This window comes from Centrocercus urophasianus, unplaced genomic scaffold, assembly GCF_019232065.1.
Source record: "Centrocercus urophasianus isolate 14NV4802_14NV808 unplaced genomic scaffold, USGS_Curo_1.0 seq_33, whole genome shotgun sequence".
NCBI lineage: Eukaryota > Metazoa > Chordata > Aves > Galliformes > Phasianidae > Centrocercus > Centrocercus urophasianus.
This window is the reverse complement of record NW_024884900.1, coordinates 6,727,219-6,751,920: the sequence shown is the minus strand read 5'-3', so window position 1 is coordinate 6,751,920 and position 24,702 is coordinate 6,727,219. Positions and strand designations below refer to the sequence as shown.

General features: G+C 44.2%; 1 protein-coding gene across 1 annotated transcript; it reads left to right on the top strand.

Moving 5' to 3' along the window:
• Window positions 1-321: 321 nt before the first annotated feature.
• UBE2G1 (ubiquitin conjugating enzyme E2 G1) lies at window positions 322-24,619 on the top strand. Its single transcript, XM_042830259.1, has 6 exons — window positions 322-460; window positions 13,541-13,643; window positions 16,349-16,446; window positions 17,364-17,542; window positions 21,218-21,341; window positions 23,382-24,619. The coding sequence occupies exons 1-5, from the start codon at window positions 415-417 to the stop codon at window positions 21,302-21,304; spliced, it is 513 nt and encodes a 170-aa protein (XP_042686193.1). The 5' UTR covers window positions 322-414; the 3' UTR covers window positions 21,305-21,341; window positions 23,382-24,619.
• Window positions 24,620-24,702: the final 83 nt, after the last annotated feature.

Here is a 24,702-nt window from a genome sequence, read left to right as displayed (position 1 = left end):
TAACTGAAGGAAGCTGACGGCTGCTGCCCTCAGGAGACCCGCTGCCCTCAGCGAGGCGGCAAGCCGAAACTTGACCTCCTCAAGATGGCGACCTGGCCTCGCCTCACCCCGCCTCCCCACCTCGCTGCCACTCCTAAAATGGCGGCGCGGAAAAGCCCGTGGCTGCCCGGAGTGCGCCTGCGCACAGCAGAGCGGAGTGCAGTGAAATTCCTGGCGGGCGGGGGGAGGAGGAGGTGGCGGCGAGGAGGAGGGCGGCACGGAGCCACGGCCGCGCGCCCCTGGCAGGGACCCTGCGTGCTGTGGCGGCGGGCGCGGTGCGGGCGGGCTGAGGGCCACTCGCCGCCGCCTCGGGCGCTGGGAGCACCGGGAGCCGCGCCGTCCTCGGGACTCGCTCCGCAGGCAGAAAGGGGGAGAATGACGGAGCTCCAGTCCGCCTTGTTACTGCGGAGACAGCTAGCAGGTAGCCGCGGCTGGAGCCCGGCGGGGGGGCCGCGAGGAGACGGGAGAGCGGCTCCGAGGGGAGGACGGGGCCTGCGGTAGAGGAGGGGGGGCCCGGCTGGGGAGGGGGCGGACGGGCGGCGGCGGCCGTGAGGGGAAGGGGAGGCGGCGGCCCTCAGTGCCCGGCCCGGGGCTGAGGGAACTAGGCCGAGGGGGGGGGAGGGGGAGCGTGGCAGCGCGGCCGGGGGGAGGGGACGGGAGAGGAGGGGAGCGGGGCCGGCACGGCGCGGTGGGAGATTTGCGGGGCTCCGCGCTTCCTCCGCTGCGCCCGTCCCGGCGGCGGCCCCGCTCCACCCGCCCCGTTCGGCCCGTGTTCCTCGCGGGGCCTCGGCGTGGGGGCGCGGGCGGGGAGGGCCGCGCGGTGTTGTCAGAGGCGGAGGAGGCAGCCCTGGGGCGGTTAGATAGATACGTACATATATATATTTATTTATTTTTTTCTTCAGTTTTTATTATCCGCCCCCCGCGTCCAGAAGCGGTGCCTCAGGGCTCAGCTCTCCTCAACGCGGGGACCTGAGTTGCCCCCGTCCCGCTCCGTGCCCGTGAGGAAGGGCCGCCGCCCCCTTTGTTGCGAGCGCGGCCCCGCGGCGGGGCGAGGAGCGGGACGGGGGGCGGCGGGGCGGCGGCCGAGCCCGGCGGCGACCCCTCCCTTTGTCCCGGGCGGCCCCGCGCTGCCTCTCTGTGCCCGGGCTGCGGCCGCGGAGGGGACCTGGGTCGGCCCGGCGGCGCTGCGCATGCGCGGGGCGGCGGGGCGCACAATGCAGCTCCGTGTGTCGCTCGCTGCCAGATTTAAAGAGACACGGAGCCGGCGGCGCCGGGCGGGGGCCCAGCGCGCCCTCCCCCACCGCACGTGTGCTCCGCGCCGCCCGCGTGGCCGCCCCTGAGCGCTGCCGGCACCTCGGGCAGCTCCGCTGGCTGCTCCGCGCCTTACGTAAAACCGCGTTGCTCCATACCCAGATAAGGAAATGAGCGCTAGGTGTACCTAAAGCCGGGCAAATAGAGCCCTGGCTGCGCTTCGGAGGGACGGGTCGCAGCCGCGCCGGGTTCCTGCCGGAGTGTTGCGGCCTCCCGTGGCTTTTGGGCGCGGTGGGGACGGCGGGGCTCCGCTCGCGGCGAAGTTGCATAACAGAGTGCGGGAGCTGCATGGCGCCGAGGCTTGGCCAACCGCCGGTGCGGGGTGGGTTTAAACCTCTTGAAGGTGACTTTTTAAAATAAAAACGGATTTACTACACGCGGTGTGCTCGTGTTGAGGAGTGCCTTAATGGCTGCTGGGGTTACTGTCATCTGATGGAGCATCTGCTTGTTCAGATAGACCGTTACCATTATGTATAGGCTTAAACCAGGAGCTCCAGAAGTTCTCACTACTGCAACAACTCTCTCTTCTGTAAGTGATCACAATGGGAGGAGGTGGTGTTGAAGTTGCTCTGTAGCTTCATAAACATGAGCATTTAGTAACCTGAGACAGTCTGGAATTTCTCTGTTAACAAAATAATTGCACACAATGAAAGAAAGTTACTAACTTCAGCAAAGTGTCAGAAAGGCCCCCAAGAAACACTTTCTGACTCTGTGGTACGTTTGGTAAGTGAGTGTTAGCTGTTGGTTCTGTAGTTTTTACTTTATGATCTGTTCTCTGGGTGCAGGCTGGATGTGTTGGTGGACTTGTAGGCTCTTAGACAGAAGTTAAGCCCTCAATCTTTCTGCTCGCTCTCTTCTAAAAGCTTCACGTGCTGTGGTGAAACCAGTAAGCTGTTCCAGTTGCCTTATTGCTGATACTGAGTCAACTGTGCTGACTCAAGTGCTACGGCCATTTGCATGTAATATGCAGCCCCTTCGTGAGGCCTTTGGGTTTTAGGTGGTATCAGTACTCTTTTTTACATAGAAATATTAAAAATATACACCTATTCATATACATGTGTACATAAATTATACGAAAATGAGCATATACTTTTATATAATTTTTGTTTTCACGTGCATAGAAAGTGTTTGAGTGTACACAAGTGTGTGGTGAGTCTCAAATTCTTCAGAAGCTCAGCCTGGTATAGTTACTGACCTGAAAAGGAAAATATGCTGTTTCTTCCATATTTGATAATCTCTGCTGAATCTGAACAGAGCTGAAGCGAGGCTCTAACTGCTTTTTCTAATGGCAGGCTGCTTGAAGGTGCAGTGCACAGACTGAGCTTTGTGAAGTCTGACCTCCCTCCTCCCTACTGCTGTCTTCTCCCAACTCTCAGCTGTTCCAGTATATCTCGTTAAACCCACACTGCTTTTTCTGCCTCAAAACAAAACCCAATGCTAAGTTTCTTTCTTACTGAATGGGACTGATATTTCAGTCCCAATGCTACATGCAGCTTTGGGTTATGCGTTGAGTGTGGTGAGTGCTCGGGTTGTGCTTAGTGGTTGGGTTTTGGAGGTCAGCAAACTGGCAGTGGACGTGAGTTATGTCATCTGAACTCATTTAAACTGGTCGAAGTCGCTCCTTTATCAAGGCAGCGTTGCTCAAACCATGAGAGATCTGGAGTTGGGGCTGTTAGTTTGGTGTGGAGGAAGGATAACTGGGCCTGAAGCCCTTACGGTTGTTGAGGAATATGGGGTGTCTTTAAAGTGTGATGAGACCCTGGGTAGTTACTCTTTCCCACGAGGGGGGGCGGCCAAAGAATGATGAGGAGGGAAGCTGAAAGTCTTCAGAATGTTGCTTTTCTTATCTAAAAACATGCTTTGCTTTTTAATAAAGGCATGGGGAAAATAGGAAAATTGTCTACAGCATGTAGCACTTGTGATGGGTTCTTTCAATTTTTAAATGCTGTTAAAGTGAAGATGGAACAGTGACAATTTTTGTCAGTGGGACTCAAGATCAGTGGTTTTATCAGGGTAAATTGAGGAAAACCTGACAGCATAGTCCTGAATTTTTCCACTCAGCGTGTGAAGGCTGGTAACATGAGCAGGGAGCTGGGCTGCAGCACTGCATATGCAACGTGCTTGTCTTCTTAAGCAGCGTGTTCTGGATGCTGATAATGCTCTAGGAAGGGCTATTTAGTGGCAGTCACAAAATAAATGTCAGGTTAGATGTCCTGTGGTGTGGGTGTTTTTGTTGGTGGTTTTTTTTAATACTAAGTGGGGTCAGTGTCTGCAGATGGAATAGTGATCCATATTGCCACAGGGCTGATATAATGACTGGCTTTGTATCTACCTGTGCTTTTCCCCACCAAGGCACGAGGGCAGTTCACGTCAGTGTAGTCAGCATGTGGATTAGGTTGGCTGGTTGTTTTTCTTCAGTGTTTTAAAGGAAATTCTGAGTGGAGGTCTCCAACTACCGGGGGCAGTGCTGGCACTGAGAGTGGAGGCCTAGAGCTGAAGGGAGGCCCTCCTGCGTGGCTATCAGTAAAGCCAAATGGTTGCTTTTCAAATCAACCTGCCTGTAAGCTCTAGCAGCTTCTGCAATTACTTGTAATGTAGAAAAGGTATCTCTTCATATAGGGTGTTTGATTGGTTTTTGTTTTACTGTTATTTGTGGTGTGAGGATTTTTTCCTTTTTTTTTTTTTTTTTCTTTTTTTCCCCTTAGAGAATGCATTTGGGTAATACTGAGAAATGAAGTCTGTAGCCCCTGCCCAGTTCTTCTTATGGGTAGGAGGCAAAAAAAGGTAAATGAACTCCCTCTCAACTTCCAAGGAGTGGAAAAACCCCAACGGTATCAAATGTGTAGCCTGGGTCAGCAGAGCTCAGGCACCAGGAGGGGGTGTGGGGACCTGTGTGGGTAAAATGCATTCTACCTGCAGCCTGAGAACTTTGTGTTCTTTAAAAACAGAGATTGGAGCAACTTCTTCTGGCCTCCAGAGCTGTCAAGCCTAGGGGTTTTGAAGGCTGAGGCATTTCTCTAAATGCTTTTATTTAATCTTTCTGCCAAATTCTTCTTGACACAGACTTGTTAGGGTGGGCAGACTTGTCTAGTTCATCCAGCAACATCATATAGGGAGGATGTAGTTAAATCACAGCACACCGTGGAACCAGAAGTGCGAGTCATCTCTGACATAAACGTGGCTCACTGAGAACGGGAATAACTGAGCCCTGCTTGGCTGGAGCTCTGCTGTGTTGTAAGTATTCTCCAACTTAGGATACCAAAAACCCCGCTTACCAACTTTCAAACACGGGAAATGAAGCGTTATGTCAAGTTAAATGTACGTAAATTATTTCCAATGAAAAATGTCTAGTTAAAAGTTAACGAGTTGGAAATCCATTAAAAACTTAATATGACAGTTCTATAGTTTTTACTGGTGTGGAAGAGATCTTGTATAATGCGAGCTAGCTGAATTTCTGGCAGCTACACAGGGTTTCCTTTAAAAATATTTGGTTAGTAAATGCTGAGAGAACTATGGCATTAAGATCACTTGATAGATTGAAGTTGAGATGGCCTATCTCTTGGCTAGCTGGCTGTAGAAGGAAGCCTTTGTTTACAGCTGAATACTGCTGTTTTCTGCCTTAGAGTAGGTTTGTCTACAAGATGATATCACTGGAGTGGTACTGAATTGAAGCATTAAGCTGATGCAGGCCTTCCTGTTAGCTTCCTTGGAGAGGTGTGTTTTTATGAGGAGCGATAATCTCTATTACCATACATAGTTAAGATTACAAGGTCCTACATGTATAAAATTTGAGTATCACTGAAGTGCTATGAAAGCCCTACTTTTTTTCAGAAAAAGGTTTTTCATCTCTGTAAGGATCAGCTTTCATTACTGCCATGCTTTTTTGGGACACTTGGCTGGAACATGTGCACCAATTACATATAAGTTAACACTTGCAGTGTAGGCTCCCACCCTCTATAGCAGATGAGTTAATCCTGCTCTCTTGTAAGAGTGTGGCAGAGCCATCACAGCTGCCTTGCTCACAGTGACCTCAGGCCGCTCGTGCTGTTCTGACTCTGGTCACTGTGAACTGCTGTTGCAGTGCAATGGACACGATTTGTGGTTGCCTTTGCTAGCTGTGTGTGTTAGTTTTTCAGAGTTCCAGTCGTGTGAATAAGCTGAATGCAGTCACAAGAGTGAAAACTCAGGGATGCTGGCTCTGCTGGTGAGGTTTAGCTAAGCCTCAGAACGGAGGAGCTTGGTGACTTGCCCAGTTACTTGAATGGGATGAGCCAGCAGGAGCAACGTGCTTCGTGGAGTTACCCCTCACAGGGGCTGGCAGTGGTCGCAGCCCTTTGGCTCTGCTTAGCCCACCTTACAGGGGAAGAACTAAGCTGACTGTAAGCAGTTCTTTTCTCTGTTCTCCTTCTGCACCCCCCCCAAAAAAAAGTGGGGCATCATCGGTTAGACCCCAGTGTAAGTGTATCTGCATCTGACAGTGGAGTGACTTCTGCTCAGCAGGGGAGTATTGCAGTGGGGAAATGCTCTGGAGGTGCTGTAGAACAAGGAGAAAAACAGTACCTGGTGAGAAATTTCTTTCATTAGAATAATTCCTAACTTTTCAAGTTGTTTAATTATTTTTCCAGTCCCCCCCATTCTACAGAAGTGCCTTGTGTACCTGTTGATAATGATTGTAACTTCAGTGTCAAAGCTGTCAGCTATGGAAATATAACCTGTAAAGCTTGGTTGACTTGCCATAGGTTACTTCTTTTCTTGGTCCATGAGAAACTGATTGGAGATGGATCAAGCAGAGTGAATAGTCCTAAAATAAAAGAACATGTTGCAACTATAACTGATTCTGCCTCAATTGTTCTGCATCACCTCACATTGGTTTATACACATCTCAGAACAGCACATGTGCATTTACCAAAGCGAGGATTACTTGGTTCTTTCCACACTTGGCACAAGTTTTCTTTCCCAGAGCTCTGTTGTTCTCACACTGCTGAAACCAAGTGAACTTTGTAGATGAAATGTGCTCCCCTCAAATAGGTGTTCTGCAAGTTTTCTTCCCCTAAAGTGTTCAATGTAACCTTTCGTTTTAATCCAGGTGTTCTTGTTTGCCACCCTCAGGGCTGGGGTTTCACGAAGGTCTTTTAAGTATGTCAGGTACTCAGCAGAAGTAAGCTTCAAGTGTTCATGCAGAGTAGGATGGAAGCATTTCAGAAAAACGGAGCTTTTTCTTTCTGGCCTGGGGATGGGGTTCTGGTAATGTGAAACTTCTGACCTGAAAGGTTGCTGCTGTTCTGAAAGTATGAACTAACCAAAAACTGATACATGTGCAGAGCTCAGTGCTTGGAGAAGGAAGAGCAGGTGCTTAGGGTGAGGAAACAGGGCACGTAGCTCTTGGAACGCTCACTGTCTCGTTTTTGTCCCGCTGCATGGGAACAGAATCTGGGCAGCACTTGGTGCTGCAGGACTGTACTGTCACCATGCTGCACCTGCTCTGTGCTTCAGTTTCCAGCAGTGTGTTGCTGTCAGTGGACTGGTCTTGGCAAGGTCTGTCGCTGCAGAAATCTGGTAGGTCTGAGCTCTAGGCTACCCTGTAAGTGTAAATAGGCATACTTGCTTCTCTTCTCCTTCCTACTGTCAGGTCCAAGGCATATCAGCTGGAACAGGGATCAGATATCCGGACCCTGTGAGAACACTAAGTATAGCAATCTAATGAAATAGGATTCCATACAAATAACTTCAGTCCTGGGGTGAACATTAGCAGTGCTTGTGCTGGCTTAGAATTATAGTGAAGTCTTGTAAAGGCTTTCATGTGCAGTCTGCCCATATATGATACCCTGTTAAAGGAAACCTCTTCCCATGCAGTCATCACAATGCCTGGTATGCCAGACTGGTGCTGTAGTTACTTGCACTTGGCACTGTCAGGTGTCACTTAAATATCCTAAAACAATTCTGAATAACAGTGTAGTTCAAATTAGGATATACAAAGCTGTTGTGGGAGTGAGAGAAGAAAGCAGGCTGGAGAAGGATCCTTGTGTGCCAACTTACACACACAGTGAGGAAAGTTCCTGGTGAACTCTTCAGATGTTACTGTCTCCTGTGGAACAGTGCAGTGGAAGAGGCTTTCTGTTAGGCCTTGTGGGATTGCTCTGTTCCTGTATGTAATCCATACAGATCCCAGTGCTTTTCAGCCTGTTTAGCTGTGCTGCTTCATAACTGATGCATGCAATGATTGTTCAGAAGTTACTTGGGTGGAGTTTTCTGTAACTTTAGGCCGTTGTTAACTTGCACTTTAACTTTTCCTACCATCCGTGGTAAACTCTGAGTGATTCCTAGCACAACACTTGTTTTGTGAAATTCTAGTAGTGCATGCAGTGGATGTTTGAGACTGGAGGTTTCTTTGCAGGTGAGAGATAAGCAATTGCAGAATGGGATTCGTCTGACCTGTTTTTGACATGTGCCTGGGGAAGAGGTAAGCGCAGAGTCCAGGGAAGCTCTTACCCTGATAAGATCTCTATTGAATGTTGCTGAGGGAGCATCTCAAATGCAGACAGATGCATGTACCTGCCTGAAACCTGTCTGACTCTGAGGAGTGGAAATTGCAGGTGAAATGGAGATGGCACTTCTCTCTCACTGAGTGGGATGGCTGTGTATGGCCCCGTGCTGCAGCTGACTCCAGGTACTCTTGTCAAGTGCTCTCTGGTGAGATGCTCAAGCATCTTCCTCTCAAGCTTGGACTTCAGAATCAAGCTTCTCCTGATCCTTGTGATTCTGTTCTTCTTTCCTCGTGCTATCTCCTCCCTGTCCCAAATTCAGCTCTCGCTGTGACTTTTTCTTATACAGGCTTGTTCAGCCCCCACATTAACCTGAGAAGTATGTTTCAAAATCTTAAGCACTACTGTGAGAGTTAAAGGTTTTGGCCCTGACTGGAAAGTTGACTAGGGCAAAAACCAAATGAGAACCTGTCAGCTTTGTCCTCTGTCCTTCTCAAACCTGCCTTTGTGTGCACGTCGTTGGGAGGCTGTGCAGTGATAGCTGAGGAGAAGCACAGTGATGCAGCAGAGTGCGTGGCTGCCCATGACTGCATTGAGCAGCTTGCATATTAATGCTTCCAATGCAACCCTCCACCAGTTCCTTGAATTGAGAGGAGAATCAGGTTTGTTGTGCCTGTAATGGTGCCATCCTCAGCAGGGGATGGTGTGCTGGAAGTTGGTTAGCAGCCATGCTGAAGGTAAGAGCCAAAGCTTAGAGCTGCTGGTTGAGAGATCTGTCCTTAAGGCAGGCTTATCTCTTCTGCTTTGGTCTTGCTGCAAAATAATTTAAAATACTCTTCTGAGACTAAAACTGTTCTATGTCTTAATTGCTGTCTAATTTGTCATTGCTGAAGTGGCAGCCAGGAATGTGTGTATCACGTGCTGTGTTTTGACTGAACTCTTTGGATGAGCTCATGGAACAAGACAGGACATGATGAAAGCAGGTAATATGGGGTGCTCCTAATGAGGAGATGATGTTACTTGACAGTAGCCCAGCCCTAAGCTTTTAGTTTGAGAGTCTTACAACTGGCTATGTAGGCAGGAAGAGAGGTAGTGGAAATCATAGCTGACCTCAGTTAATATAACTGTGGAAGCTTCAATCTGAGGTGTGGACAGAGGAGCTTGGAAAAGGGATTTTCAGTCTGAACAGAAGCTCCTGGGCTGGTGCTGAGACTCAGAGAAGGCAACTGGGGGGGAAAAAAATTAGCTAAACAAGTGCAGTCTATAGCAAAATAAAGCCTCTGATCTGACAGCGAGTCAGTGGGGTGACCTCTGCAGATGCCTTAGCTGGGGCTTGGGCTGTCCCAAGTGTGTTTCTGTTCTGGGCTCAGTCCCCTGGCAGCACAGAACTTATCCACTGTGTAACTTAGTGGAGAAGCTCTATTAAAAGTCCTGCAGAAGCTTGTATTTTTGAAAGCTTTGTTCTGGAGTGTAACTGAAACTCCAGAGTGTTTGCATGCAGCGTTTGGCTGGAACCAAGCTGAGAAGTTTAGATGCCATACATAGCTGCCACATGTGGCCATGGGGCTCTTTCTGCTTAGTCATTTTTGTTGATACTGTTTTGCTTTTGCGTTTCTAAAAGTCTCTTGGCCTATATAAACAGTTTTAGTGAGAGTGGGGATCTCGGTAGCTTGGTGTAAACTAAACACAAGTTGGATTGTACAGTTCTGGCTCAGGTTTAAGGCGGTGGTAACTTGGTTCTGCTTTAGGAAGAGCTGAGCCACCGGAGGAGCACTGCCTTGCTGGCAGATTGTGGGAAGCCAGGCATGGAACATTAGAACGTACTCTGGACTTAAACAACTTTGTTGAATCATCGGTCTATTGTCCTGATTCAGAACTGAGATGAGGGGAGCCCAGTGCCTGGCTTCGCTATCTGGTTTCTATTATATTAAGCCAATATTTTTCTGCACTTCAGGTAGCTTAAATACTAAGTAACAGTGTACAATATGTAGTAGTAGCAACTAGATTGCACTGAAACTTGAGTATGGACACAATGGAGATGTGTTAATGTACTCAGATTTACACTTAAAAAGAACAGGATGTCTCTAGTTAAATGGAGAAATCCCAAAGATAAATCATGGTGACAGTAACCTGAGGGGGTGCAGTTCTTTACAGGTGTCTGACTTCTCTCCCTGAATCCACAAGCTCTTGGTGAGCAGTGCTTTGCAGCCCAGGCTGGAGCTGGGAACAGATCCTTCATTCATGCAGTGCGCTCGTCCATGCGTTTGTCCAGGAAATGTCCTGTTCAGTCCACAAGCGGTTAAGGGCTGTGGGCGATGGGATGTGACAGACAGAACAGGTGTCTCCTTTCCCCGGAGCAGCTCGTGGCAGTGGGCTGTGGCTGTGTCTGCTTGGCAGCGTGCTGAGAGCTGTGCTCCTTCCTTGCCACCCCTGCGTCGCTCTGGGGTGAACCTGTGTGGGGCTGGGTTAAGGGTTCACTGCTTTTTGGGTCCTGACTCACGAGCGGTGGTACTGCTGGTTGGCTCCTTGATAAGCGTGCTGCTGTATCCGGGGAAAATAATTAAACAAGGCTTCAGTGTTTGCAAGTTTTAACGAGTTGCAGCTCATAACCATCCGTGTAAAGCAGCCAAGGATGATGTTTTTCACATCCCAGTGCAGAACTTCCCTGAGCTTTCCTTTTCTGTGTGCCAACTCACTGTTAGTTGGGTGTTCAGTTCAGCGTAAAACGAACTCTTCCATCCAGATAATCTGTAGCATTGTGATAATTCTGTATACATTTTGCACAGAAGATGCTGGAGCTCATCTCCACTGTTGTATCTCAAGTGTACGTATACGTGCAAGCAGTAACCACCTAAACTGCCTGAGTATTGCTCCAGTAAAAAGAAAACGGGACTTCTTACAAGCAGAGACTGATGCCACATCAACAAAAGAATCAAAATGTGCTTTCTGGGTGACATCCACTGAGCAGACTTTACTTACTGCATCCTTATTGCAGCAGCTAAAGGTGACTGCAGTGGCTGTCCCTTCTGCACTGCTCACAGGCTCTGGGTGTCGTGAGAAGGAAGATTGGATGCCAAGATCTCTTGCAATAATAGTGCTGCAAAATCTTAGGTATAGATATGAGTCAGTGCAAGAGCTGGCTTTTATTGGGATCAAGTATGTGGAAAAAATGCTTTAAAGGACATGAGAGTTTTTTAAGGCTGTCATCTGAAGGCAGAGACAGATGTAAAAAGAAGTGGAAGGAGCACAGATCTAGAAATAGAAGGGAAGATGTGGCTGCTGGGCTGCAGAAAAATGTGGTGTTCTGAATGCTTTGTGGCTTTGCAGAAGACCTGCAACAAGGGCAGTCAGAGGCAGGCAGCATTTTCCAATGTTAATTTCTGATAGGTTTGTTTTCTCTTATCGCAGAGATGAGATAACTAACAGCTAATAAGGAAGCTAAGTGTGAGCAGCTTGAGTTTGAGCAGCTTACGTTGAGCTTGAACAAACTGATGGGTTTTTTTCCCTAAGGAAATACAGGAATGAGGGAACTTGTTTGAAAGTAAACCTTCAAAACTTGAAAGTTTTAGGATGCAGTGCTCAAAAATATTTGCTCTCTCCTTACTGAATTCTGTAGTCATGCTGAATGCTTCTCTGTATTAAGTACTAATCACAGGGAATTACTTACATGTCCTGAACAGAAACATTCAAATTAAAAAAGCAGAATTTTATACAAGCAATTGAAAATTTTTAATGAAATCCAGTGTGGAAAAGCAGATTATATTCATATATCTAATAGTGAGGAACTTTAAGATGTGAGGCTGTGGTAGGGAGGCAGTGAGGGAGCAGCTCAGCAGCCCTTCCTGCAGCAGCTGCTGTCACTTGCTATGGTATGTGTGTTCTCTCTTACCTCAGCTTGACTTCAGTTGTTACTGGGGCTCATGCAGTTGTGTCCTCAAACCCTCTTGGAAGTCAGAGTGAAGACTGGCCTGCTTAGCAGAGATGTGGACGTGCTGTAGGTTTTGGCTTTGAAACGAGCATCTTTGTTAGATAGCTGTGATATTACCTTTTTGCTGTAGGTACTGTCTTATGTAGATAGAATTTAATTCAACACCTACATCTGTTCTCTCTGTTCTGCCACTCACAGTGAGTGTTTGACTTCATCTGTTGACTGAACCACGCTGGGTAGCTTCTAAGAAAAGCCTTTCCAACATGCTGCCAAGAAGTGAAACGTTTCTTGGGATTTCAGCATTGAATCATCTCCATGGATAAATTTGTCTCTGAATTAGCAATGGCTGAATGAAGTCATTCTCTCTTTCTGCCTCTTTGGGATCGTGATTCTTTGTGTGAGCTGAGCACTCTGAATACTTGGACTTTAACTCACCTGCATGAGGCTTGATTTCTTTGCTTTAGTTTATTTTTAACCATGCTTTCAGTGGTTTAATTGGCAGACCCTGAATGAAACATTGTGGGCAGATTGGTTTGGCCTTAACGGTAGCCTTCCTTCCATAGTGGTATCAAGTTCTTACTTCAGGTTCTTGTGCATGTGTCTGAGGGCATTATAACTGCATAAGCTCAAGTTTGTGATGACAAGGAATCGGCACAAAACAGAGCTGCTGTTGTTGGTCCTCCACAAAAGGAATACATAGACTGGCTGTGGAAGGATACAGTGACATCTTTAAATAACAAGGGCTGTATAATGGCTGGCAGGATTTAAAATGAATGCAATAGCTCCTGTGAAACAAAACAAATCCTGATCTTCTCCCCTTCTCCAAAGTACCAAAGATTGATCACGAATTTGTGCTGTCTGGAGGACGGGATCAAGAGTTGCTATTTCATATAATGACATTTAAAATTGGACTTCAACTTGAACTAATCAGTTGAGGGACACTTTTTCTCCACTGCAACTTCACTTTCAGGGAGAACTTCTTTGAGAGATTCATTCCCAGATACTGTACTTCTTTTTTTCTGAAGCAAACTGAGAACAGTTAATGTGGTCTGTGTCCAGGCTTGATTTCTGCATAGCTGTTTCCAGATAAACTTCCTATCTGGCAGTGGCTGCATGGAGTCTCCTATAAACCTTAAATCCTGTTTTGCTTATTGTTGTTGAATGAAAATGTAGAACAAACAAATGAGAAATGAAACAGCTCATCGAGGCTCCCTTCATGTGACTGCACGTTTTAGAATTTAGCAAACCATTATCTCCAAAATGCCCTGGGCATGTCTGTGTTCTTTTAGAGAGCCTGAAAAGGATCATTTAAGGGAAGTAGGATGTTAGTTTTAAATAAAAAAGATGGTGTGACTTTCTTCTCATGTTAACACTTTCCTAGAGCTAAAAATACACTTGAGTTTAATCCAACTCATCAGGGTTCTTGCGAAGCAGTGTGATCCTTTCACTAGTAGGAAACGTGTGGAATCCTTGATTTGCATGTGTACCTGTTGCTGGATGCATAGAGAGCATGTGGAAAGGTGCTGAGTTGTGTTCTGACCCTTCTGCTCGTAACGTGCTCAGCAGATAGAGAGTCGGACTGTGGGTCTCCACTCAGATGTGCAGCTGTGTGTGGCAGGGAGCTGAGGATGCTCATCCAGAGCCAAAGTCCATCAGCAGACACCAGATCACTGACTTTGGTCAGCTTTGGGGTTTTGGTTACCTACAGATACATGAATAAAACCAGCAAACAAATGCTATAGACATCTAAAGTTACTCTTAAATTCTTTTTTCTACACAGAGCTCAACAAAAATCCAGTGGAAGGCTTTTCAGCGGGCTTAATAGATGACAATGATCTTTATCGATGGGAAGTCCTTATCATTGGTCCTCCAGATACACTATAGTAAGTACTGCTACTTGTTTGGAAACTTAAGTATAGCTCTCATTTACTAGTTCCAACTTACTCTGAGTAGAGAACCTAGGTCTTTGTATTAGTTAGGTAATGCTGTTCTGTTGCTAGTAAAGTATTTGTAAATCAAGTTTGCTGTGAAGTTGTCAACTGCTTTGATCCCTTGGGAAGCTACAGTGCTGATCCCTTTGTGCACTAGTATGGAAAGGAGAAAGAGTAGACATACCTGGAGGCAGCTTGTTTTCTATACATTGAAGTAAATCAGGTGTAATCTACTATTACTCTAGCTTAGCTGATAGAACTACTTTAAACCATTCCAACTTCATGTGGCCATTGCATGAAAATGGCTGTAGAGTTGTAGCTGAGACACATTCTCTGATCTGTTCCAGTTTCTCCCAGTTATCTCAATTTGAAATTTATCAACCCTCGTACTGCTTGCTGCTGGAGAACTTCCCAGTGTGACCTGGGGTGCTTTAATGTTGATCAGGCTTGCACTGTAGGCCAGCCTTACGCAGTAGGATTCAGAAAGCATCAAATCTTCATTTTTGTTCCCAAGGACTGGATTCTCTAATTGGCGTTTGCACACAGAACTGTGGAGTTCACACAGTACTGCTTTTCCTGGACTTTGAAGTTTGCTGTGTTTGTGCAATGCTATATATATATATATATCTGAAGAGTCTCCCACATGTGATGTGGGAGCTTCTTAAATAAAATAAAAAGGCAAATCTAGAGCTCTGGCTAATTGAGAGAATAACTTCTCTTCTGCAGGGATTCTATATGATCTCTAGCTCCCAGGAGGAAGTGCTGTGCTCAGAAGAGGTCAGCTTAAAGAGTAGCTATTGGGGATGAACTCTGTTCTTTATTAAGCTGTTCCAGTGGTAAATTACTGGTACAAAAAGCCTTCCAGTAGCATTAACTTGGGGTCAGTTTTAGTTCCAGCATCAAACTGTTGTATACCTTTGTCTGAAGGCATCTGAGTAAGTAGTTGAGTGCAATGATCAAACTGATTTGGCTTCTCAAGCTCACTACGTGGTGACTCTCAAGCCTTTCCAAGACTAATTTTCCAGCAGCTGCTGACCTCTTTGGAACAGCCTTGTAGTGTCTCCATTGTATTCTCATGGCTTTATGGATGCTCTCAAAGGCAGTGTTTTCAATTGACCACTTCCTCACGCATTGCAGTAGCATCTTTCCCACTTCATTAAGGTGCTGAGCTTGTTTTGAGGCTTAGGCTTGTTAGATAGCAAAGTCTCTTCTGCTTGTGTCCTTTGTCTCTTAGTGTAAAATCAGGCAAATTAGAGTTTGGACTCAGTGCATGATGCTGTTGGTAGACACCCCTTTGTCAGGAGTATTGCTAAAAATGATTCTGACTTTTCCCTTTGACACTTGCCTTTATTAACTGATACGCTAAAAAACAAACAAACAAACAAAAAAACCACCAGTTAAAGAGCTTTATTTAAATACCATTGATGAAGGGCAGTTTGGTATAATGTACAATCCAGTAAATCTATGATTTGCTTCTCTAAAAAAGGGAGGAAGAACTTTTCTGCTATGGAAAACAACTTAATTTGGTGCACAAATAGCTGGTGGTGTTTCTGAAATCCTTACTCTTACCAGGTAGAAGTTCTGTACAATTTGCTGGGATTTCTGAAGGTGTCTGAAAGGTTTCCTTCCCACCCCTGACTCCCAGCTCTCTTTTAAGTCAAATCATTTAGATGTAGCAGTTTTCTGGTTTTTGCTTTATTTCCCAGCAGCCTGCAGGCTCTGTTTATGGGCTGCTGCTCCACTACAGATGTGGGGAAAAATGAATGTGCAGACCAGCTTTGTCCTTACTACACCCATTCTCATCTCAGCTTTACTGAGGAGCAGCTTTGTACCAAATGTCTTTGGAGGTTATGTTCAGTTTTTGTAAACTCTGCCTTTACAATTTCAAACTTTGTTACAAACTTCATTGCAAGAATTAGCTGGGCAAAGGTGGTGGAACTTACATTAGCGAGGTATTCCACCTGTAAGGCTTTCCTTTGAATACAAGCCTTCACGTTTCTTAGAAGGAAGTGTTTAAATATTGAAACCTGGTTATCTAAATAACTTCAGTTAAATGTGGACCTGACTGTATGCAGCTTCCACATAAAAACTGGATGTCTCTTGCTTGTTGTTCTCCAGTTTAGTGTGCAACTGTAATGCAGAGCACTTGGAGTCCATCAAGCTGAGAGTTGAAGAGATGTTATTAGGGGTCTCCTCCAAAAGTAATGCTGTAGCCATGAAGTTTAGTGTAACTTTTCACTGGGATTCACTATGACATCTGATCCTGAGAGATTAGAACACAGGTGTCTAAAGGAGGAATATAAACAGGTATCTGTGGGCAGTATTTGAGAAGGAGATGCTGGCAGTATTTCTGTTAACAAATGTACTGGGAAGAAAAATAAGTTTGTGAGTTCCTTGTCACTTATTTTCTTTCTCTGGGATGTAGTGTTGGGGTCCTGGCAATATCTTGTGGTGGGATTGTAGTCTAGGATCTCCTTGCATTGCATGTGGAAGTGTTGGTACTGTTAGTTAGCAACACATTAAGCTGCATGAGGGGTAAGCTGAGACCTTTGGGTGCATCAATAAGTCTGACCTTCAGCTAAAACTTACATTTCTTGTAAGATAAATATCTATCTTGTATCTTGTAAATATCTACTAAGATATTTTTGATTCCCCAGTGAAGGTGGTGTTTTCAAGGCTCATCTGACTTTTCCAAAAGACTACCCACTGAGGCCACCAAAAATGAAGTTCATCACAGAGATCTGGCATCCGAACGGTAAGAGATCAGAGTTGTAACTTTTTTGTAATTAAGAACTAAAATGTGAGGGAGATGAGTGAATACAATGCTGCTCATGCTAGAAGTACAAAAACGTGCATTTACTTTGCTATCTTCACCTCAGAAAGAAATAGTAATTTACCATGGCAGAGTTTCTGTTATTGCTGTTGTGAGAGAATGCTCCTAGAGTATTTGACTGGTTTTGGTAACTTGGTCAGGGACTTTCGTATCTTTAAGTGTGAAGTTCTGGTCTGAGGATGAACTTCTATGCTGTTCAGTACAGAAGACCGTGGTTGTTCTCTTCCAGTGAAGCATGAAAGGAAGTAACAGCATCTTTTAGTCGTGGTCATGGAATCATAGAGTTGCTTGGGTTGGAAGGGACCTCAAGGATCGTCCAGTGCCAACCACCCTGCTAAAGATAACGACTCCCAAGGTTTCAGTTTTCCTAGTCTGCTGGACATAGATGGGAAGGTGAAGTAAACTGGAGGAGGGTTTTCACTGGAATGTTCTTTAGGTTCTCAAATCGTTAATGAAGCTATAGATACTGACACTGGGAGGAGCCCTGTACAGTGCCCCCTCGTAAGGGAGTGAGAATGTTATGGTGCTGTATCTGTTTCAGCTCTGGACATAACAGAGTGCTTGCCAGATAGTTTCTGATTTCTTAAAGTTGCAGCCTGGTGTTAAAATTAAGCTCTTCTGACCTACGTTCTGCCTCCTCCCTCAGGTGTTTAGGAATAATAAGACTTCACTAAGCGTTATTTCTTACAGATCAAGTTCTGTGACACTTAATTACTTTTTTTAATGAAGTTTTCACCAACGTTTTCAGACTAGCTGGAATGAAGGTTAACAGTACCATCAGTATCCTGAAGAAATGCCAGCGTGCTCATTACTGAAATATGCCTTGTTCTATTTTGCAGTTGACAAGAATGGTGATGTCTGCATTTCCATTCTTCATGAGCCTGGAGAAGACAAATATGGCTATGAAAAGCCTGAGGAACGCTGGCTTCCCATTCACACAGTGGAAACTATTATGATTAGTGTAATTTCTATGCTGGCAGATCCCAATGGTGATTCTCCTGCTAACGTTGATGCAGCGGTAAGATTTTAATCTTTTTGTCTGCAAATTGTCTGTAGTTTAGAAACCTAAACTTGACAGAACTTTCCAGTTTGACAAACAGTGCAATAACTTTTTTGGACTAACTTTGTGTAACATGAGCTGAGGCAACTTCTTCCTGGTAATAGCAGTTGTTACAAAGATGATTTCTAGTTAGCTCTGGAAAATCTCTTGCAGCATGCAAAGCAGAAATGCCATCAAGTTTCATATGCAGTGTTTTTTCTTTTTCCTATTTGATTGTGCAGTTATTTGTAGCAAATAAACTAATGTACTGAAGTAGGAAGATAGTAGTAAGATAAACCTTAGTATTTGTCTCAGAAGCTGGCTGTAACTCCATGTGGCTGTATGTGTGTAACAGAACCATTGTGGAGGTTAGCTGCAGAAATCCAGGTATTCTGGAAGCTCTTTTCGTGTTACTTATATAAATCAGCAAAATTTGTTTTAAACCTGCTAGCAGTGTATGTAACTTCCTTTGAATGGAAAGAGAGAATTTAATGGAGTACTTCATCATAATTATGTTGTGACCTTTTGCATTCACCTGTTTAAAATTGTCTTGAACGCGGATTAAAGCAGTTGAGTAGATTGGTCTGTGCAGGTCTGCCTAGAGAACGTACCTGCAAGCCTCACTGAGCATCTGGTCTTTAACTTGGTGAAAGTATTGTCCTAGGCTTGAATACCTGGCTAAAGAATGAGGACAAATAGTGTGTAGTCCAAGACTCTGAATCTGTAGTGGGGCTGCTTTTGTGTTTGGATGTGTTTTATGCAACAAACATAGTGTTTCTGGAGCATGGCCTGTGCTACCTGGGTGTGTACACACTGCTGTCAGTTCTTTAGAAGAGCTGCTTTTCTAGCAGAACAGCAACTAGTCTCATAACTATTTGTGGTGGGGAGGGAAGAGTCTGCTCTGGGGGAGTGGGGGAACAGACTTGAGGCCCCATTCATCTGAGATATTCAACCAAAGTATGTTAGCATTATTCCTGCATTGCAATTCAGCAGTGACTGATACGTGTGAGTGTGGTTACAGAAGAGAAGTTCCAGGTGTAACTGGGGAAGTAAGGAAAAGGGAGGATAGCAATTGGAAGATGCAGAGTTTGTTTTTTAGAGGTATGTTAACCTCTGCCAAGTTAGCCATGCCTTCCTCAAGTGGGACGAGTTTAGCTTCCAGAAGTCTTTGATCTGCTCTGCTGCATTTCCATGAGTGGTTGAGCTGTGCTGAAAAATCCATATGGGGAAAAGTCTTGTGCATCAAACTTAATGGGGTAAGAAAAACAAACGCATTTTTAGCAAGGGATTTACTCACGTAAAATTGTTTTAAATGTTGGCACTCCCCTTCTTGTGTCACATTACTGGTAGAAACAAGTACCAGGACAAGTGGATGCTTTCTGCTGGCAAACCTGAGAGCACTGGCAGAAGCAAGTTATTAATGAAATGCTGAAAGTACAATTGGAATTCCTCAGTTAACAAACTCATGTATGCTGAGTGTAGCTGACCTAACACTGGAGAGAGCTTCTACTTCTAACTGTGCTTATCACTCCTTAGAATCGTGTTTTGTGGGCTTTTTTTTTCCCAATTTTTTGATATTCAACCCTAACTTTTATTAGCTGCTTTTGGAGCAACTTTGCTTCTTTCCTGCAACTGTTAAATACAAAACTGCATTTGTTTACCTACTGGTAAGTCAGTCTCTGAACCATAGGGTAAGGGGTGGAAATGTCTTTGAAGGAATGCAGCTTTCTCTACCGCAGCCTGAAAGTACAAAAACTTACAATCCATCTCAGACTGTGGAGACAGCACTGAGTGTAACTGATGCAGCCTTTGGATGCTAGCAACTGTTTTTCTGACTGCAGTGCCAGATATTGCCAAGTAACTTTCTAACTTAACATGAGCAACTCTGCATCTCCTGGTCTGTAGAGTGCATCCTCTTCATGGTAACCAGAGCATCCTCATCACAGTAATAAGGAGTCAGCAGCCCATGCTTTGTTCGGAGCTACTCATCAAGGAGTCTTCTATTTATGTTATGTTCCTACTTAGTTTACTGCAGCAGAAGCATTTGGCAGTTAGTGAAAGATACTTTGTTCTCATTAATTGCGTTTTCATTTCCTAGATCCACTTAAGGCTAAGTGTTCGCAGGCAGATCAGAGCTGTACAGGAGCAGGGGAAGTAGCTGCTTCCTGGAAAACTGGTGTTGGAGTGCTGTTTCTTTCAGTGGGGACAAGTGAGGGACAGTGGCCTGGGTAGGTGTTGTGAGAAGCAAGTGGAACTAATTTGTAAACCAAAAAAAGAATTTTGGAGAGATTGCTGTGAAATTAGGAACGTCACTTGCTGTTCAGTTCTGAATGCTTGCTTCATAGCACTACAAATATAAGGAGGAAAAAAACCAAAATGCTAAGAGTCTGAAGTTAGGAGGGCACATTAATTCAAAGCTTTTTGCCTTAGTCCCCTTCTCCCCCCCAGCTTGTGTAAGTTGTCTTTTCTCCATTCTAGGAACCAGTTGCTTCAATATTAATTTCTGAAAAAGGAGAACAAATAAATTAGTGACCTTGTTTGTGCTTCCATCAGAAAGATCAGACGTGCTGCTCTTCCCCAGATGCTGAGTGGTTCAGTGAGCTGGGAGGTGGTGGTGGATGTTGGGATGTGTATCAGTTGTCCCAGTTCTCTCACTCGTGTGCTACGACCTTTACCCTGTGCAGGAGGCAGGGAGGTGTTGCCTGATAAGAGTGGTTATCTCAAAAGAAAGCGTGACTCTTATTCATATTTTCTAATTCCCTTCATCCCCTTAAGAATGCTGCTTATATCAAAAGCTAAGAAAGAAAGAACCCTCTATTTCATTAAATATTTTACTGCTACTTCATGGCTGAATCATAAGGCAGTGTCAGCCTTAGACCTGCTGTGTGCTGCTCCTATGCCATCCTCTGTTTCCTAAAGCTGGTGTGAAAGTTTTAAGTGACCTTACTCATTCCTGTGTGTTTTAGTGATACTGTGGTAATGTACATAGCTGGGTTCAGCCTTCCCCTTTGCTTACCTTCATGTTCATCTTTGTTCTTCATCTGTGCAGTTCTGAAACCAGTACGTGTCCAGAGACCTTCCCTGTAGATCTGCTGAGTGTTCTGTGTGGTCTTCCTCATGGAGATGATGGCATGCAGCCATATCTAACTAGGAGTTTTTCTTTCTGAACACACTGCTGTGCCTCTTGTGAAGACTGTACTTCTGTCCTTGCTTGAGTTGATACTGTCCTTTAACAATGTTAGAATAACTACTGGCTCTACAGTAGCTGTGTGCCTTTGTTCATTGCTGCAGTTCAAGCCAGGTTCTGTAACCCCTAACAATAGCTTGTGGTCTACAGTTTGCTTCTGCTTGTCAGGCTGGAGTAAATGGATTTCAGCCCAGGCACAGTAAAATCCTAGTAGCTACCAGGTTAGTCTTGGAGAATGCTAAAAAGCCAAGAAGGGAAGGCTGAGTCTTGCAAGCAGCTGGTATTAGAAACAGATGAGCTTCCAAACTCTGGCTGTCACTGGTATTTAGTGAATGGCTCAACGAGCCTAAACAGACGTAGGTATTGACTAGATGGCAAATGTCTGAAAACGTAAAACACCAGGATTCTTCCTAGAACTTGTACATTGCTGTAGCATTGACACCTGAAAGCTGTCTATTCAATTACAGAAAGAATGGAGAGAAGACAGAAATGGAGAATTTAAAAGAAAAGTTGCCCGCTGTGTAAGAAAAAGCCAAGAAACTGCTTTTGAGTGACACTTATTCAGCAGCTAGTAGCTTCACTTTTTTCAGGGTAAGTATCCTTCTAAAGAAAAGTTAGTTGTCTGAGCTGAGCGTTTTCTGCCTACGTGTTGCTGAGCTCACTTTTCCTCAAAGCAAAATACTTTTTTCAGCTGCTTGGTCTTACAGGAGTTCTTTGGCTGTATGCAATACCAAAGCCTGCATGGTTAAAGGAATGCTTAAAAAAAAACTTTCTCATGCAGTAACAGCTCCTTTCACCTAGATTGGGGACTTTCATAGTACTCTTCTATTTATACCATTCAGAAGGTGAAATTCTCTTTTGGCAGTATTCATCTTGCTTCACTAATAAAGCTTAGGAATTACTGGAGTTGTAATTGAAAGGAACACTCCTTCCTTCACATTCATTATTGCAAAGAGCAGTTTTCTGACTCTTCAAAGCATCCTGTCTTGCTGTCTTGAGTTCATGCACACACAGCATTTCTCTTGCAATTGGTGGCATGTTGCTCGTAGATCTTCTATGTTTTCACTGCGATTGAGAACCATTCAGATAAGATTGCTTCTGGTATGATGGGAGTTTTTGTAATAGAAAGTACACTAGTAGTGCATCAGGATGGAGTTGAGATATTACTTGTAGATTTTATCAAGAAAGGTGATATTTCCTTCAAACAGCTTTTTTGTGAGGGTGGTTTAGAAGTAGCATCAGAAACACAGCTAAATGCTGTTTGAGAATTGAGCAGCCTTGGAAAGTTTTGACCTCAGAGTAGCTGATGTGATCTATTTACACTTTGTCACCCTGATGATATGAATTTCGTTTCAGATGCATGCTCTAATTTGAGCTCTCTGCTCTTCAGTGGATTTCAACAATAAGGTGTTGCAGGAAGCTCAGAATTAAAATGTGGCTTTTAAATACATAGCCTTTTGTTACTTTGTTCTTTAGGTGCCAAGAAAAAAGCTTTAACAAGCTAATAATTTCTCACTCTTGTTTTTCTGAAGCAAAATTGAAATTTATGTTGAAGCTCCCATTTCTTAATGCTTGGTTTGGCAAACAAACTACCCATTTTGCTAGAGAAGCTCGAAGCATACATATTGTTGGCTTCAGCACACAAAGCTTATGGAGGAAAAGTATGGTGCTAAAAGTTGTTCAAAAAGGTTGTACTGTCTGAATGACCAGAACAACTTAACAAACTCCAGTTATGGTTTTTCTTCACTAAAGTTGTGTGGGAGATGCTTGCTTTCTTACATCCTTGGAGGAGCTCCTTTGAGGGACTGAAGCTCTGTGACAAACCAGGACTGCAGTGTCTCTAATCTGAATAAATGCTCTGATTGAGCTGAACTTTCCCAGAAAGGACAAGTGCAAGAAGTGCTCATAGTTAGCAAAGACTAGGTGAGGGAACCAGATGGCTTCTGCAACTGCCCTGTAGTTTTGTGTAATAGTTTTTAATGTAATTGACAGCTCTTCATCCTTACTGAAAAGGCATAACCAAATGTCCTTAGTTAACCTTTGCTGCTGCCTTATTAAACTTGGCCATAGTACAACAGTGACAAATGTTAAGTAATTGATTGTATTGCTTTTTTGGAAGACAGAAGTTCTTTTTCTAAATCTTGGTGACTTCCCAAGCAATGAGTGGTGAATTGGTTAAGAAGTGGCCATGTGGCTGCTTTCAAACAGGCACAATCTGGCTTGGTAGCTGTGGTGTTACTGCTTAATGAAGCACTGCTGTGCCATGTTGTACTGCAATTTTCTGTTGAAGCAGCATCCATCATTGATAAGAAATGGTATAGAAAGCTTCAGTGATAAATCTATCAATATTTAAATATGTGCAAAACCAAACCTTTACACTGCACACTTGACAAGCAACACAAGTAACAGGAGCCTGAAAGTCTGATAGTTGGACTGAGATGCACCCTATGCTGAACGTAACTCAAGTCTTTCTCAGGTGATGACTTTGGATTTATGCATCTTCTCTATGGAGGTATGTAAAATTCTTGAACAAATAAGTATCTTCTATGAGTTTTAAGCACTACTTAATGCTTTTTTAAAATATTAAGGATCATGAGGGGTTTTGTTTTAATAATTGTGATTTCTTTATAGGTCTCCAATTGAGAAACATGGCACTGTTTTTTTCCTGCACTCTACCCACCTATTGCTGGACTTCTGTTGTTACAAGTTGGCAAATACTGGCTGGAACTGGGCTGCAATAAAACATGCCAGTTATCAATGCTGACAAGAGCCTAACAAGTGCCAACACAAGATGATTACGCATTTTGAAATCTAATGAACTGCTTTAACCTTCAGGAAGAATTGTAAAGATGTGTACATAGCACAACATGATCCGGATAATATATATACTGTTCATGTACATCCACAAATACACATTGTACCAAATAATGCTGTCTGTAGGTAGGAATAGAATCGTGTAAATTCTAAAGATTTTAGCAGGTTTTTCCCCTATTCATTGTTTCCTATCAGTTTGAAAAAACAAACAAACAACAAAACAAGAACAACCAACAACTTGTGAAGCATGTCAAACTAAAACCAATTAGGATTAAAGTCCTTTTTTTTCCCCCACTTCAATTTTCCTTTGACCTGTTGAGGCTTAATTAAAATTTCTTGTTACTGAAGTTTAGTATCTTTTGTTTTGTGGTTTTTTTTTTTGTTTTTTTTTTTGTTTTTTTGTTTTTTTGAAATGTGCTCCCTTTTATTCCCTCATCAGAATTTAAAGTTTTCCTAATTAAACCCTGAAGGGATTTGCTATCAATTACTTGTGTCTTCTTTTATGATGACCTTTGTAGTCCCTAAGGTGCTTTTTTTCCCTTACCACCTTTTTTTTTGTTTAAATAACCAATTGCACATGCTTCTTGAATTGGGTATAGCAATAAAACTGGCCATGGAGCACCCTTGAGCAGCCTGCTGGGTTTTACCTTCCAAGGGACTTGAGCGCTTTTGTTCAGAAGTTGAGTTGACTAAGTTAGTCTAGTCCAAGATGGGGATAAGCTGCTTTCTATGGGTGACTTGTTTTTTTTGCCTTTTCCATTGCCTGTTTGTGGGGTGGGGTGTGTGAGGGAGATGTTTTTTCTCAAGGTTGAATTCAAGCATGCGCATCTGTAGGCTTTCAAATGACTAACTTCTGGGTTTGGTATCAGAACTAGTTTTTTCTTCTTATCCCTTTTCTCTCTTCTGTGGCCCTTCATATTCTTTGCCTTCTATTTCAGAGTTTTCCTCACCTAATGTACAAAGAAAATTGCGATGTATATTTTCATGTAATTTGATTTTTTGGAATTCTGTCACCTTCTGTAGTGAGTTCTTCCAAAATATAATTTTTTCCAATACTACTGTGTCAAACTTGCTGTTTTCAGTATCAAAACAGGAAGGGGGGCTGCAGTTGGGTTGCAGCTTACCTGAGCATTTTCAG